General features: G+C 57.2%; 5 protein-coding genes across 5 annotated transcripts; 3 read left to right on the forward strand and 2 right to left on the reverse strand.

Moving 5' to 3' along the window:
- Positions 1-2,553: 2,553 nt before the first annotated feature.
- On the forward strand, positions 2,554-3,141 carry CkaCkLH20_03997 (uncharacterized protein; the record flags this gene model as incomplete). Its single annotated transcript, XM_038886716.1, has 3 exons — positions 2,554-2,626; positions 2,690-2,818; positions 2,873-3,141. 3 exons carry the CDS (start codon positions 2,554-2,556, stop codon positions 3,139-3,141), a joined length of 471 nt encoding a protein of 156 aa, XP_038747966.1.
- Positions 3,142-5,262: 2,121 nt separating this feature from the next.
- CkaCkLH20_03998 (O-acetylhomoserine aminocarboxypropyltransferase/cysteine synthase) lies at positions 5,263-6,956 on the forward strand (the record flags this gene model as incomplete). The annotated part of the gene is made up of 6 exons (XM_038886717.1): positions 5,263-5,312; positions 5,407-5,461; positions 5,529-5,612; positions 5,671-6,623; positions 6,683-6,746; positions 6,804-6,956. 6 exons carry the CDS (start codon positions 5,263-5,265, stop codon positions 6,954-6,956), a joined length of 1,359 nt encoding a protein of 452 aa, XP_038747967.1.
- Positions 6,957-7,906: 950 nt separating this feature from the next.
- CkaCkLH20_03999 (uncharacterized protein) lies at positions 7,907-8,825 on the forward strand (the record flags this gene model as incomplete). Its single annotated transcript, XM_038886718.1, has 3 exons — positions 7,907-8,330; positions 8,392-8,484; positions 8,578-8,825. The coding sequence occupies 3 exons, from the start codon at positions 7,907-7,909 to the stop codon at positions 8,823-8,825; spliced, it is 765 nt and encodes a 254-aa protein (XP_038747968.1).
- A 475-nt stretch (positions 8,826-9,300) lies between these two features.
- CkaCkLH20_04000 (uncharacterized protein) lies at positions 9,301-10,400 on the reverse strand (the record flags this gene model as incomplete). Its single annotated transcript, XM_038886719.1, has 3 exons — positions 9,301-9,374; positions 9,429-10,234; positions 10,300-10,400. The coding sequence occupies 3 exons, from the start codon at positions 10,398-10,400 to the stop codon at positions 9,301-9,303; spliced, it is 981 nt and encodes a 326-aa protein (XP_038747969.1).
- Positions 10,401-12,457: 2,057 nt separating this feature from the next.
- Positions 12,458-14,494, reverse strand: CkaCkLH20_04001 (uncharacterized protein; the record flags this gene model as incomplete). The annotated part of the gene is made up of 1 exon (XM_038886720.1): positions 12,458-14,494. One exon carries the CDS (start codon positions 14,492-14,494, stop codon positions 12,458-12,460), a length of 2,037 nt encoding a protein of 678 aa, XP_038747970.1.
- Positions 14,495-15,939: the final 1,445 nt, after the last annotated feature.

A 15,939-nucleotide genomic window follows, 5' to 3' on the forward strand; every position in this document is an offset into this window, starting at 1 on the left:
GTATCGAAGTCAGGATGACGGGGTGTCGCTCGGAGCAAGACCGTTGGACAAGACAGGCCAGGCCAGGGTTGCTTTTAAAGCTCCGTGGAAGCTTTCGTCGTTTCCCCCTTCGCATGCTACTTCGATTCAGGTGATATTGAAACGCCGAGGGCAGGTAGTGACAATACTCTGCGAAGCTTTCTCGGATATCGAGCTGCCCTTATCTCGGCTGGCGAGATGCTGCACGACGCAGTTCTGGGCATCTCAAACCCGCCCCTTTGTAATGCAGCTAAGGCTCTTGCTGCAGCAGGATGCAGAAATAAGGCAGATTCTAGATGGGCTGCCAAGAGCTCGAGTGCTGCGTTGAGGCTCTACGGGTGGCAGACTTGCGCCACTCCGGTACTGGCCAAGACTATGGGGAGGATATTCCGATGGAAGCCCATATCGTGGAGTGACTCCATCCCATCGGCATCAGGGGTGGCCGATGAAGGGCGGACATCTGGATGCCCAGCGATTTCCCCAAGACTGTCTGACATGTCAATGGTGAGGCGAAGCTTTGGCAGAGTCGCAGTCTCGACTGTAGCCAAGTCGGCAGACAGAGCCGCTGTTGCAATGAATCGTTACACCGGCTGGGGGAGGGCCTCGGGACGGAGTCAGGAAGGAGGCTCTGTGAGGAATTCAGGATGTTGTAAGCATCGGAAGAAGCCAGCCAAGCAAAAGAGAAGAATTCTCCGCGGTGCCGTGTCGAGGGAGGTTCCTTGGCGATCTGAGTATCGGACTGAGTCTGGGAGTTGGTTGTGCGGCGTCTCAGCAGCTTTTTTAAGAACAGCGGGCAGTAGCGAAGGACGGGTCTCCGCCTCAGCACCTACCTTACATGACGGGAGGCCCCTGTCGCTACCACATCCAGGCCAAGAGTTGCGTCCAGCGTGTGAACAATTCTTTCTCTACAACATCATCGCAACGCTCCTGTGTTGCAGTTTCGGGGGCTTCTGAGGAATCTCGAGCGGCACCCTTGGCGTTGTAACGTCCGCTGTGCCTTGGGGCGACGATCCCGCCAAACACCAAGCAACGTCCTGGAATGGAGTCTCGACTCTCTCCTGAGCCCTCGGAGCAATTGCGTCGCCAAACAGGCAGTCCCCTCGACGTTTGCCGCCCATCTTGGCTTTTTCCCTGCTGCCCGGGACACACCTGACAGGGTTGACAGTCCACAAGCCGCCCACTCGCTGCGAATCCCTTTTTCTCTTGGCCGTTGAGGGAGGGGGGTGGACCTGGCAGTGAGGAAACATCACACGTTCGGACATTTTCCATTTCTCCCTTAACTACCACTCGTACTCTTCGACGTACCGAGATGATAGTGCTGACAGATCTCGTCGTCGCAAGTGCTGACTTGCCCTTAACAGGATGTTTCAACACCCACAACACGAGATGGTTGTCGTCGAAAGTTCGGTGACACACGCCGGGTCCTGGGCGAATCATGCTTGGCATCTTGAGACTCGCTGGTCTTCAGCTTCAAACCCTCCGACCGACGAGGATGCCTCTCTTGCGCGCCCCAGCGTGCAGACTCGGTGCGTTTGCTCTCTCTGGGGAAGTGTCTCGTTGCGTTTCTCAATCTGAAGATCATTCGCTTCAGCCCTTCACCCCAAATTCTCCGTCGCACACCACTGCAAGCGCTGCAAACCAAGGCGGAGAGGCGGCAGCAGCAGCATGCAACGTTAATTTGGGCTTCCCAGCTTGCGCCGACACCTCTCATATCGCCGTTCCTGCATGTCATCCGCTTCTCTTGCCGCCCTTGCGCCGCATCCACACATCGCCGATCATCCCCGCTGAGGAGCTCATCGCCTCAAAAGATAGAAGAAGGTGTGTGTGTGTGTGTGCATGTGTACACATGTCTCCATCAAAAGATTGGCGCGTACTCTTCTCCGCTCTATTGCTCAGAGCATCTTTTCGTGGGTTACGATACCGCATACGAGTCCGCCACGAGGCCTGACAAACCACCAACACCAACCATCCAACCAACCGATAAGCCAAGCCGTGGCCCGGCTGCCCTCAACAAGGAGGCTCTGTTGGAATGCTACAAGAGGATTGGCTCGTAAGGGTGGGAACCCTGCTACACACCATCTTTCACATCTTGAGGGCGCATCGCATGGCGACGGGCCACAGGGGAGTCCCGTTTCAGATGCATTTCAGACTTCTCAGGCCGTGCATTGCCCAGCGAAAAGCCGACCCTTGGGCGTCCAGTGATGACTAGAGCCGCGACTACATGTTCCGCCTCTCAAACACTAACATCCAGGGATGCAAAGATCTTAGATGGGACTACCTGTCCATACAAAAGCATAACCGGTTTCCCCTCTTTCATGCGGCGTTGCCTTTTTCTTGGTCTCTTTCCCGCCTGAACCGTTTCCACACATTCTCTCTATTCCATACAACCTTCTTCTCTTCTTGAACAGCGCACTGGGGGCAGCTTAGATTTATTAAAACTATTATTTTTTCCTTTTCCTCTCCTTAAATCTCTCCTATCCCGTCACGATACCAACGACTTCCACGTCAAACGAAACGATAACGAAATCCGGCAAAATGGGTCTCATTCTTCCTCTCCGGATTGTTCAGGGTGTCTTCGCGTTGGTGATTCTGGCTCTGTCGGCCTATGGTATGTGAAGGGACTGGTGGCGGTTTTGGTGGCGGGAACTAAGCGCTGACCGTCTGTCTGCAGTCGCCAACTGGTACAACATGGACACGATGACCTCGTCGCCGTCGCAGATCAACTTCCTGGTCTTCGTCCCCCTCTGGTCTTTCATCTCGATCGCCTACCTCGAGGTGGTCCCCAAGTTCGCTCCTAGAGGTAAGATGACTTACACCCAAAAAGGGGTTTTTGAACGTTACTAACACCGCGCAGCTTCTCACCCCTGGGGCGCCGTTGCCTTCGAGCTCCTCAACGTCCTCTTCTACTTCGCCGGCTTCATCGCCCTCGCCGTCTTCCTGAGCAAGCTGCTCTTCTGCCGTGGCGCCGTCTGCGCCGCCGCCCGCGCCGACACCGTCCTGTCGGCCCTCCAGTTCGCCCTGTGGTCCGGCACCTCGCTGCTGATGGTCAAGGACGTCTTCAAGACGGGGTTCCGCAAGCCAACCGCCGCTGGCCCCCCTCCTCAAATGAAGGAGTCCGCGTAAAGAGTTGGTACTCTTCTTCTTCTTCCTCCACGAACAGAGGAAACTACGCAGACTCCTTCAAGTTTAACCACATCGCACTGGCGGAGGCCAGGCGGGAGGCATCCGTCGAGCTGATCAGAGTAAAGCGGATGCCGTCGTGGGACCGCAGGTGCGACCGGAAACAAGTCTGGGAGACCGACCAGAGGCGCATCTACGGCCCGGGATTTAGTGATGTGAGCCTTGTCTAGATGACTGGCTTTTGTACGGGACAAACCGGTGTCACAGCATGACACCGTATTGGAAAATGGTGGTGCGGATTTGGATATAACTGGGTTTTTTTGGGTTGGCTCTTGATTCGACAAAGGACGTAGATGCTATTATTACTATTCTGGCTCTGGCCTGTATTCATTCCTTCCCATAATGAGTTTCGAAGACTTTGAGGCTTCAGACCGTGAGGATTGTGTGACAACCTAGAGATACGAGCTGACAGATCACACCATGTTGATACGAGGAACTGAGTCAGGCTTCTGAATACAAATCTCACGAGTATGCCACATAAATTTTAACCTCTACAGACATTGATGATATCGCTCGGCCTGACGACGTCGAGAGAAACAGACAAACTTCACCAACCTTCGAAGCCAACTTCATCAGCCGGACCAGGTACCCTGCAGCTATTACGATGGCTTCCTCCCAATTGGACGAGCCACCACGCCTCGACCCCATCTGCAGTGCAACGGTGGGCTGGTGGGGGCACGCAGGACACACCATCCCGACCATCGGTGGCTGAGTTGACGAACCTCCAATGCACTTTATTGACCTCGTCTGCAGTCTTAAGCAACATTGCTGGGCAGCCCGTAAATGCTTTTCAGGAGAGACGCTCTCTTGTAAGCAAGCTTCATTGCCTATCTCAGGGGCCAACCGCGCTCGAATACACCCCTGGCATCGAGGAGATCTAGATGATGAAGAGACACGGGGCAAAGATGTCGTCTTACATGATGAGCCTTGCTGATTCTGCCGTCAGACCCAAACCCCGATAAAGCCAAGCTGATCGCGACCACCTTGCAATTCCCGCCCTCGTTGACATGGGAGCATCGCGCGTTCCACTAAGGTACAGGAACTCGGGGCTGGTGTTGTGGAGAAGGTGTTCTCTCCACGACAACATCCACCGAAGCTCCGACCGACAACCGCAACTGCGGCATCGTGAGCTCCAGCGCGGTCGGCAGCCGGTGAGTCGCGACGGGGCCGGTCGTTGCGATTCAACGACCGTTTTCTGTTTCCAGCCACCGAACGGACGCCAGGCACCCCACGCTTTAAACGCCCGGAAACCAAACATCAAGCGACACGGCATCGTCTGCATCCATCCAACGTGAGAAAGCCGTCCTCAAGGTAAGATAGGCAACTCAACTTCCAATGCCGTAGACTCCCAAACAGCTCGGTCAACGTGTCGTCTCCAAGGTCTCCTCCGCGGTGAGCCCAAAACTTTCTCCAGTTCCCGAGTTCCCCCCCAAGTGGAAGCAGACCCCTGCCTCTGCCCCGCAAAGTGACATTTGCGCGTCGATTGCGTGCTCTGGCCAAACCCCACATCCTTTGCCTAAATCGGCTCTCTTCAACATCACGCCCGTCTCTGTCGCGGCGTCTTTCGAGTCGCAATCGCCCGACAACCAGGCGACGGGTTAACCCAATTGGTTTTCCTCTTGTTGGGAAAGAAAAAAGCTCGCGCTCTTGTAGCCGGGGGCCAAGCCTTCTCGTTGCTACCCTGAGCTACCTAGGAAATGAGCAGCGAGATGGAGCTCCCCCATCCCCCTGCCTTTTCGCGCAGAAAGGACCCTTCTTCCTTCGCGAGAGGCAATTGTATATAAAATCCATCCTATGGTGTGATCTCCCCTCAATGGCATCATCGATACTAAACCCTTCCTGCTCTTCTCTAATCGGGTAAACCGCGCCTCCCGCCTTCTTATAATCCTCCATTCGCAGCTCCGTTGCCGGCCTTGTTGGTCTTGGGTGTGTCTCTGAAGCGCATTGCTTTTCTGTCGCACATAACAAGACAACCGCACTCCCGAAAGTTTCTTTTCCCCTCGTTGTCATCCTCCTCACACGCCCTACCCAGCGCCCTACACAGTAAAGTAATCATAAATCGCAATGGCTGAGGAATTGAGCAAGAACTTTGAGACTCTCCAGCTCCATGCGGGGTATGTTTTTCCTCATATAATACCCCAACGGGCGTTACCGCTTTGAGCTCGAAGCTTTGCATGTCGCCAGACTGACCAAGGATGTGTTTTCTAGCCAGGAGCCAGACCCAACGACCAACTCGCGCGCTGTTCCCATCTACGCGACAACGGTTCGTCAGACCCTCGCGACGAGAATCACCCTCCAGGCGCGCATAACTGACGACGTTTACAATGTAGAGCTTCACCTTCAATGACTCGGCCCACGGCGCGAGGCTCTTCGGCCTCAAGGAGTTCGGCAACATCTACAGCCGTATCATGAACGTACGTCCCTCTCCCACCACCTACACCCTCAAGTCAAGCGACTAACACCGACGCCCAGCCCACCGTCGACGTCTTCGAGAAGCGCATCGCGGCCCTCGAAGGCGGCGTCGCCGCCCTCGCCACCTCCTCCGGCCAGGCCGCCCAGTTCATCGCCATCAACGCCCTCGCCCACGCCGGCGACAACATCGTCTCCACCTCCCTCCTCTACGGCGGCACCTACAACCAGTTCAAGGTCTTCCTCCCCCGCCTCGGCATCCACACAAAGTTCGTCGACGGCGACCGCGTCGAGGACATCGCCGCCGCCATCGACGACAAGACCAAGGCCGTCTACGTCGAGTCCATCGGCAACCCCAAGTACAACGTCCCCGACCTCGAGGCCATCGCCAAGGTCGCCCACGAGAAGGGCGTCCCCGTCGTGGTCGACAACACCTTCGGCGCGGGCGGCTACTTCGTCCGCCCCATCGACCACGGCGCCGACATCGTCGTCCACTCCGCCACCAAGTGGATCGGCGGCCACGGCACCACCATCGGCGGCGTCATCGTCGACTCGGGCAAGTTCAAGTGGGACAACGGCCGCTTCCCCAACATGACGGAGCCCTCGGACGGCTACCACGGCCTCCGCTTCTGGGACACCTTCGGCCCCATCACCTTCATCATCCGCGCCCGCGTCGAGATCCTCCGCGACCTCGGCGCCTCCCTCAACCCCTTCGCCGCCCAGCAGCTCCTCATCGGCATCGAGACCCTCTCCCTGCGCGCCGAGCGCCACGCCCAGAACGCCCTCGCCCTCGCCAAGTGGCTCGAGGCCAGCGACTACGTCAGCTGGGTCTCCTACCCGGGCCTCGAGAGCCACCCCTACCACGAGACGGCCAAGAAGTACCTCAAGCGCGGCTTCGGCGGCGTCCTCAGCTTCGGCGTCAAGGGCGGCGGCAACGCCGGAAGCCAGGTCGTCGACGGCTTCAAGCTCATCTCCAACCTTGCCAACGTTGGCGACTCCAAGACCCTGGCCATCCAGTGAGTTTGATCCTCGAAATTTTGTCGCACCCTTCGAAGTAGTCTAACATCTTGAACAGCCCCTGGACCACCACTCACGAGCAGCTCTCCGACGAGGAGAAGACGAGCTCCGGCGTCAGCGAGGTAAGTCACTCTTCAGTGCCATGGACGGCGTGTAAACTAACGTCTCCGCTCAAACAGGACCTCATCCGCATCTCCGTCGGCACGGAGCACATCGACGACATCATCGCCGACTTTGAGCAGTCATTCAAGAACGCCGCCGCCGCCACGACGGAGGGCAAGCCCGCCAGCGCCGCGGAGACCAAGAAGGACGACGCGCCGCTGGCGCCGTAGGCGGAGCCGGTATGCGCGCCGTGGTCGCGTTTCTGCAGAAAAAAAGGGAGAGCGAGGAGAGTGTGGGATTGGATACCCCCCCCCCCCCCAGCGTTTACTGTTTTTGGAACGAGAATAAACAAAATTAAAGTATATCAGTCTGAACTGCATGATTTGTATGAGACGCACACGAGAAAATAACTCGTGGAGCGCAGTAAAGAGGCGTAATCTTCTCATCGTCTGACGGCCTCATGATCTCCGATCTCCAATCGGGAGATGATCCAGTTTACTGAAACCCGTCGTCTGGTCGCCAAACGCATCATCGGAGGGAATGAAGACGATTCCTGCCTAATAAATCGCAAAACATTCAGGTAAGAGCAGTTGCACACACCTGAGGAAGGGAAGAGATGAACCTCCGATCCCAATCCCGACGATCGCAACCTAGCAACCAGTCCGAACCACTTGTGAGGCATTTGACAATAAAACGCCGCAACGCCACCAAATTCCAGCCCGTGCCGTGTAGATTCGAAGCTACAGGTAAATACCTGAGCCGAACAAGTAGCGTAGCCGCCGCAAGAATGCGGTATATGTGAAAAAAGTGACCTAGGCCCGGACCACGGCAAGCCTGCGCGATAGACGACCGATAAATCGCAATCCACGGGGTCCTCGTGATTGGCCAGCAATCGTTCAAGCCAACCCGACTCCACCGCTCCGCCGATGCTCCTTCGACCGGGCAAGCAACACCACCTACCGCCCAAGCTTCATCCTCGCCGCCGCCCGTCAACCCATCCGTTGAAACCCCTCCTCTTCGAACCAGAAGCTCTCTTCCTTCCTCTCTTCGACCTCCCATCCTCTTCTCTTTCATCCTCTGTTTTTCTTCGCGCCCCCTCGAAGAGAAAACCCTCACCGAGCTCCAGAAACCGCAACCTGTCCGCCAACCGAACATCACCATCACCACCACCACCGCCAAAATGCGCCTCCTCCAACCCCTCCTCCTCCTCCTCCCGACGACCCTCGCCGCCTCCCTCACCCTCCAGATCCCCTCCTCCGCCGTCCTCCCGAACCCCTACACCCTCCCGCCCTCGACCCGCGCCACCCTCTCCGCCCTCGGCTCCTCCTTCTCCGCGCCCCTCTCCGCCGCCAACACCTTCGTCTTCGACAACCTGACCGCCCCGGCCTCGTACCTCGTCGACGTCCACTGCGCGACCCACGCCTTCGCGCCCCTGCGCCTCGACGTCGCCGCCGACGGGAGCCTGGCCGCCTGGGAGACGTACCGCGGCAACGACTGGGACAACAAGGGCGAGGTCTACGCCTCCAAGGAGTTCGCCGGCGGGAGGAGGGGCTTCGAGGTCAGGGTGCTCGGGGGCAAGAATTACTTCGTCGAGAGGAGCAAGTGTACGTTGAGACCCTGCCTAGACGAAGGAAGAGAGAAAAAGCTAACGAGCAGCAAACACAGTCTCCGTCTTCACGATCCTCAAGAACCCCATGATCCTCCTCGGCCTCGTCAGCATGGGAATCTTCATCGGAATGCCCTACCTCATGGACAACAGTACGTCTTTTCCCATCCTTCGCCTTCCCCTTTTCCTCCACCTCCCTCCCCGTGTCCCCTCGACAACAGAACTGACAGGAGACAAAAAAACAGTGGACCCCGAAATGCGCGCCGAGTTCGAAGAGCGCCAGAAGAGCAACCCCATGAACTCCCTCCTCGGCGGCGGCGGCGGCGGGGGCCAGCCCGGCGCCAACCCCATGGGCAACTTCGACATGGCCGCCTTCCTCGCCGGTTCCAACAGCGGCAGCAAGAACGATGCTTCTTCCGGGTCCGGTACCTCGAGCGGCGGCGGCGGCGGCGGCGGCAGCAGCAGCAAGAAGGAGAAGGGCGTGCGGAGGTGAGGAAAAGAGAGGGACTCGACGCGACGGAGAGAGATTGTCGTCAATAGAAGAGGGGGCTCATAAAAGGCTAGGCACCGGGTTACAGTTTGAAGAAACCGGCGCTGGTGATTTTCTTTATACATACATGATACCTACGGCCATGCTACCCGAACGAGCATCTTCCGCATGTGAATTCACCGTTCCCAGAAGTAAGTGGTCCATGGTTGACGACTTGTACTAAGCAGTCAACCTCGAGGGCCGTGAAGCGACGTCCACTTGCTGAGTGTGAGAAGTGGCAATGCATAATGTTCATCATGAAAAGGGCAAGATCCGTTTTACCCAAGAGCAAAATACGGGAAGCAAGGAATTATGAACATGACAAGCCAATAAATGCCCCCGCCAATTCCCAAAAACCCATGATCGTCAAGAATCAAGCCCCATTACTTCTGCGCTTTGATTCCGCCCATGTCACAGTCTCTCATTCACAGAGACTCTATCAGAAGTCGCCGCCGAAATCGTCGCCACCAAAGTCATCACCACCGCCAAAGTCGTCGTTGTTATTTCCGTCATCTACAACATCTGTCAGTGACCGCGAACTGAGAGAAGGTGCGGAGAAGAACTTACTGTATCCTTCGGCATACGCCTCGTGCTGCTCATCGTTGATGTGATCCGCAATGAGCGCACCACCGAGCAGACCGGCACCGGCACCGAGCGCCAGGCCGCCCGCCATGCCCATGCCTCCGCCGCCGGGTTTCCTACCACCCCCGGCCATCATGCCACCGCCGCGGCCGTAGCCTCCCTGCTGCGGGTACCCGCCGTAGCCTCCTCCGTAGCCGGGCTGCTGAGGTGGGTAGTACCCTTGCTGCGGCGGGTAGCCCTGCTGGGGGTAGCCGCCGTACTGCGGTTGTTGCGGGTATCCGCCGTACTGTTGCTGTGGCGGGTAACCTCCGTACTGCTGCTGCTGTTGCGGGTAACCGCCGCTGCCGCCGGTCTTCGCCTTGCCGAGCAGCTTGCCGAGGAAGCCGCCGCCGCTCTTGCCACGCTCCTGAACGCGGGGAGGAAGCTGTTCCGGGAAGGGGCTCTGGGACTGCTGGTGCTGCTGCTGTTGGAGGTTGTAGCCGGGGGGCATGGGGGAGTGAGAGCCGCGGTTGCGCTGGTCCTCTTCGGCCTGGAGCTGGCGGGCGAGGCGCTCGTCTTCGCTCATGGCGTTGGAGGGGCCGCCGGCGCCGGGTTGCGGGGTCGCGCTGTGGTTCTCGTAGGGGTTCGGCTTGGCGTCGACGACGGGGGGCGGCTGGTCGCCTGGCCTCGGTGCGTAGCCGGGAGGGGGACCGCCCGGGTGGTCGTGATCACCGGGGGGAGGGGGAGGCGGGAGTGCCGGTTCTGTGGGCTTTTCCCATTGGGACTGTTTTGTGTGGAGGTTGACGTAGAACCTGAGGGGTAGTGTTGTTAGCAAGCGATCAACCGGTGTGAATGCGCATTTGGGCCGTGGACTCACCATTCTTTGTACTGGTCGTTCCAGCGGGCGGTCCAGCCGGGAGGGACCTCGGGGGCCTTGGGAGGCGGGGGACCGGCCGGGGGAGCGAAGTTGTCGGCCATGTGTGGTGACGTCGAGAGATGGTGCGATGCGATTGACGAGGGAATCGAAATGTTGACAAACGTATGTCAGATGTCGCGGGGTAAAGGTAGGTTGAGACCTGCGGATTACCTGGTAGGTGTGAGAGGGAGAAAAGGTACCCGAGCTTATGAACGAAACAGAGTTTCAAAAAAGCTCTTAAGCTTGTCGGGGAGGGGGAGGGTTTGTAAAAGAACAGAGAAGGAGAGGGAAAGCTGGGCAGGTGTCTAGTGTCCAGTGTCAGGTGTGTAATGGAGGCGCAATGGGATGGGTATTCGAGCTGCGGCGCAAGGAGCCGAGCCGGGATTACGTCTTTCAGTCTAAGGCCCGGTACGGTTTACCTCTGTGAGTGGCCACTAAGGTACGCAGTATTGACGGGGTGAGGGAGGCGATGAGGCTTCGCAGCACACCTTTTTAGGTATCAGTGATAAATCACTTGTCAAACCAAACGACTCCTGGCAGCTTCTGGAACGGAAAGTCGGGAAACGGGCGATGGAGCTGCTGGGGGGTCCTGCGGCGGGTGGCGGCAAGAGGCAGCCTGAACACGCCTCGATGCGGTCCTCTGCAAAGTGATTTGATACTCGGCGCCTTCTTTCCTCTCACATTCTCGAGCGAGGCCAGCCTGCTTTCTTCACTGCTAATTCCTCACCCACTACCTTATCCCCCCAGCCATTCCATTGCTTGACCTGCGACTCGCTCTTGGCCATGCAGCAGCAAACAGCATGATGCGAGATGCGAACTGCGAACTGCACACAGCCCCTCTTTCGCCCCCTGCCGCCACGCCGCCTGCCCCTCACTGACGCCCAGCTTCCTACAGTGTTGATGTATTCCCATTCCAACCTCATTCACTGATCACTTGTCCCAATGAACACCTTGGCCGAACCCTTCGCTTGCAGTTCTGGTACTTGCGACCCGGGACGTCGGCTCTCCGGGAAGAAAACCACAAAGTCTTCTTCCCGTACCATCGCACCCGAGCATCCCGGTGACGATACCTCGGGTTACATTGGCACCTTCTCCAAAAGCAAACTGGACCCTGCTGCAACCCGCCGAAGCTCGACTGGAAACGTCTCGCACAGGCCATCCCCACCGCGGGGGACCCATCGAGTTTGAACCCCTCCTCCACGGCTCAACGCTGGTGGGATGTCACCATCGAGGAGTCGACAGATACGGGTTGAACGCGCAGCTGTCCCAGAGTTCAGTACTGAAAAAAAGAATATATATATGTATCTCCTCTTACCCAGAATTTTATGTCGAAGACAAATTGTTATCCATCATTCTCAGTATTCGTTGCCCTATGGATGGACTTCGTCAGACGATGACATTCTGAGTATAATTACTGCGTAGCGATGTCGTTCCTCGAGTTCTCAGGCTCATGCTTTTGTTCTCCCGTGCTTCCGCCGTCCACCGCGTATGCGCCGACAAAACACCCAAATGATGGCACTCCAAAGTTGATCCCATTATCCACCTCGCTTCACCACGTCCCGGGAGTTGCAGGAGACGAATGCATAGACACACGAAATAATGTAATGCTTTGATGAATGAGAGTCATATGTGGCAAACCATATATACCATCAAAAATGTCCAAATGACACCGTACCACCAGCACTCATCCCGTCGTGGCGGTGCACATCACACCTCGCAATTCTCGAAGAGCAAAAGAACCCCATATTCAACATCGCACAGTGACATACATCCGCACTCCATCCTCGTGGCCACCCTTGCTCCGCCCGCCTTGCCAAGGACCAACTCCCAACTCCGTCATACAGCCATCCGTCGGGCGTTTCAACAGCTTCGCTTGCGAATGTGTTCGTGGCGCAGCTTTTTTCACTTCCACCACTCAGGTTCACCGCATGTGCATGGTAAAATCTCAATAAGTCCACTGACGATGAACTAATGAGAACGCTGAGCGAATAACCAATCGTGTCTGCGACGAGACAATCTATTCCATCTAGAAACACGCTGCTTGGGTAAATCCCGACCCGGCAGCTTTACAATCTCCCGAATACTCAAAAAACCAACAACAACAGACAAGTACATAATATCAAGGCAGGCCCCGTTCGTCGCGCCTGTTCCTCTCGCCAAACAGGTAGGCGGCCTCCATGCAGTACGCGCCGCCTCCGCTGGCCATCCGCCGCTCGCTTCCGTAGCAGATCACCACCGCGTCCAAGATGCCGCTGAGAATACCCTCCATGGCGCCCATGACCGAAAATCCGATAAAACTGGCAACCAAGCCAACCACGTATGCGTACGCCGAGCCTCGCATCCCCATTCCGTCCGGCAGTGTGACTCTCAGCTGCTTCGCAGTCATCACCCAGCCCGCAAATCCAAGCCCCGTTGCCATAATGAACCGTGTCGCGTATAGAAGCATCTTTGCCAATCGATAGGGAAGAAGAGGAGAATGACTGGACCGCCGTGAGCTGAAGACTTGCGGTGTCAGTGTTGTCGTGGGCCGGTTCGGCGAGATGAAGTCCATCTGGGTGAGTCCGCGAGCGGCGGTTTGGAGGTTCTGCGAGTGGATTGCGCCGTACGTGATGGTCATCGGGTTTGTGAGCGCCGCGATAGGGGTCGGAACCCACATGGCTGCCACATGTTGAAGGATGTTGGCCATTCTCCGGGGCAGCACGAGGAGAGGCGCCCTGATCAGCAGCGCCAGAAGCGTAGACTCGCAGATGCTTCCAAATATGGTTGTCGACGCGTGGGTGAGCGCCGCCGATACGATCTCGACGGACGTGGGAGCCGGCGCCGCGTTGCGGTGGAAGTACCATTGAGACACTGTCGCAGCCGTTGTCGCCCTCTGCACTGCGTTGATGACCCCGATTGTCCACATGTACATGAGGACAAACCATATCCCGAGCCACCAGCTGGACACGCTGATGACGAACCTGGCCAGTCTCTTCGAGAAGAAACCACCCAGGAAGATTCTCGAAAACATCCACATCCAAACCCATGTCCAGGTAACGATGATAGCTAGGCAGACGAAACCCAGTGTTACCAGCGCACGGTTTGCTGCAAGAATCCTGGTCGAGAACTCGAGAATTTCGATGGCCTGCTGGACCGCGTACCGACCTTTCCAAGCCACATATATCCAGACGATAGCCGAAGCGGCCGGAACCAGAGAGGCACACCGCATCGCCCGATCCTGGAAACTGGCCCCGTGTGTTGACCCCTCAAAGCTAGCAATGAAGGGATACAGAGAGAAGGAGAACATGATGATGGGCATTGCGAAAATGATCAGCCACGCCAGTGGCCGTGCGAATGATCGGAGTGATGTGAGCCACACGAGGGATACCATAACCGATATGAGAGTGTCGACGGCCAGCATGTGGAAAGATGATTGCAATGTCGTGTAAATGGTATCGCCCCAGCCTCTTTTAGGTGTACCTGTGTGCAGCCAGACCAGCACGAACGTAGACACCAGACCCGCCAAGGCGATCAAGAATATCCAGGCGAAAAAGGGGTCGTACTTGAACAACTCCCCTTCGACGAGGGGAACAGTAACCGGCATCGCCTCGTCGTCGGAGCTTGCTCGTCGGGCCTCGTCGAACTCGTCTTCCGGCGTGACCTCCCTCCTCAGCTGGACCTTACGATCGCCAGACCTAGGCTGGAACTTCTGGAACGGGGCTGGGCTTGAATCTGTCACTTCGTTCAACAGGGACGCCGACGGGTCGTCGTCCTGGATCTGGGAGTCGAGTCCGATATCCACCATCTTAGGGTTGGTATCCGAACCACGGTCGGAGCCCTCACGTGGGATGTCCTCCGCCTCTTCGTCTATGACCTCCCTGCCGCGATTCCGCCCACTAACGCTCCTCGTCCCGTTCCAACTGCTGCGGATGCCTCGCCGTAAGCCTCTGTCCTGATACCTCCGGCCGGGCGTCTCGCTGCTCTGTTCCAGGGACCCGCGGCTAGCGTCCGGTTCCGTCTCGGAGCTCTCTGCCATCTTGCTCGCAGCCGCCACTCGTCGCGACATGTGCAGGGCGGCCATATCCGCGGCCTCGCGATCCCTCTCGTCCTCGTCGTCTTCCTCCATGTACTCGTCGAGGGTGCTGTGGAAAAGCGGCGCATCTTGGGCGGCGGACATGCGGGAGGCGAAACCTAACTGCCCAAAGCGCGAAGCCCCTCCAGGTTGGTACGGGTTCCCGCCGTACCCCCTCCCGAGATAGGATCGGCCGCCATTTCTCGGAGGTCGCGATGACCAGTCGTTCGGATTTCGTGGTGGGTTCTCGTTGCCGTCGGTCTGTCCTGCAAAGTTGGAAAGCCTCGACTGTGATTGCGCCAGGAACTTGGACGCATCTACGGGCCGGAGCCGTTAGTTCACCGTGACACAGCGCAGAAGGAGCGGTGGGCGAAGAAACGTACATTCCGAGAACATTGTGCTATTGTTAGCGAGGACCTCGTCCCCTCAGGATATTCGCGTGCTCTTGGATGGATCGGAACGCGGGACGATGGGTAAATAAGGCCGGGTATCGAAGGCTGGAGAATGACGATGACGGACAAAGAGTGTAGGGTTGGAATGTTCGGGGTGCCGGCGGTAGCAACTACTGGTACTGGTATACGCAAACAGAACAAGAAGAGGCCGTAAGGATGGCTACTTTCACGAGACTCGTGGACTGGGACCAGTCACTAGAAGGGAATAATATCCAGATCAAGGCTGAGGTGCTCGTGAGAAGGGCATCTGCACCTTGGTGTCGGGGAAGATGAATCGGTGGTCATGCGGTGCAGGAGGAGCCAAAGTACCAGGCAGGTGAATGAGTGGACCGGGTGAGGGAAGATGTACAAGGATGGGCGACCAGGCGAGCTTGTTAGGCAGCGCGGACGCTGATGCAGCCTAAACAGTGGCACACAGATAGCTGGAGCACACGACACCGACCGGGACACACCACAACAACCGCCCGCGGTACCTTGCTCGCTAACAATCCACCAAGCAAAACGTCAGTTCTCAGTGGGGGAAGTGTGGAAAGCGCCTTCTCCGGCACTTATCGGGCTAAGCGATGGCGATAAGGCGGCAGGTATGGTGCAATGCAACGCAGCATGAGATGGGCTTCCTTGCTCAGGTATCCGTAGGCAATTCCATGTCCGCCTCATTTACAATACTGAAGGCACGTTCCCGGCTTAAATACGACCAGAAGTGATGTGTATGCAAGATAAGGCAATAAAGGTACCAAGATGAAAAGGATGCCGCAACGGGATTCGATGAAGGTGCCGAAAACCCATCCTCAAAGTCCCCGTCAAGGTAAAGTTGCATGCATGGTGACTTGCAGCAGAACAGCCAAAGGTCTCGGGTACGTGGTGACAAACAAAGACGAGAGCCAGAAGAAAGCGCCATCTTTGACCGTTTGAATCAGCCTCACGTCCATCACGGTCACCTCTCTGGCTCCAGTTGTTGTTTCCTCTTCCTGAGAAGGCCCACGATCCTGATGCGCTTCTAATGCTGCATAGCACTGACCTGTCCCGGCGTGAGACACACGGCAACCCGCCCAGCCCGCAGCACCCCGAGTCATTCAGTCATGAGGAATCTTCCATCGT

The sequence above is a fragment of the Colletotrichum karsti genome (genome assembly GCF_011947395.1).
Source record: "Colletotrichum karsti strain CkLH20 chromosome Unknown Scaffold10, whole genome shotgun sequence".
Taxonomy (NCBI): domain Eukaryota; kingdom Fungi; phylum Ascomycota; class Sordariomycetes; order Glomerellales; family Glomerellaceae; genus Colletotrichum; species Colletotrichum karsti.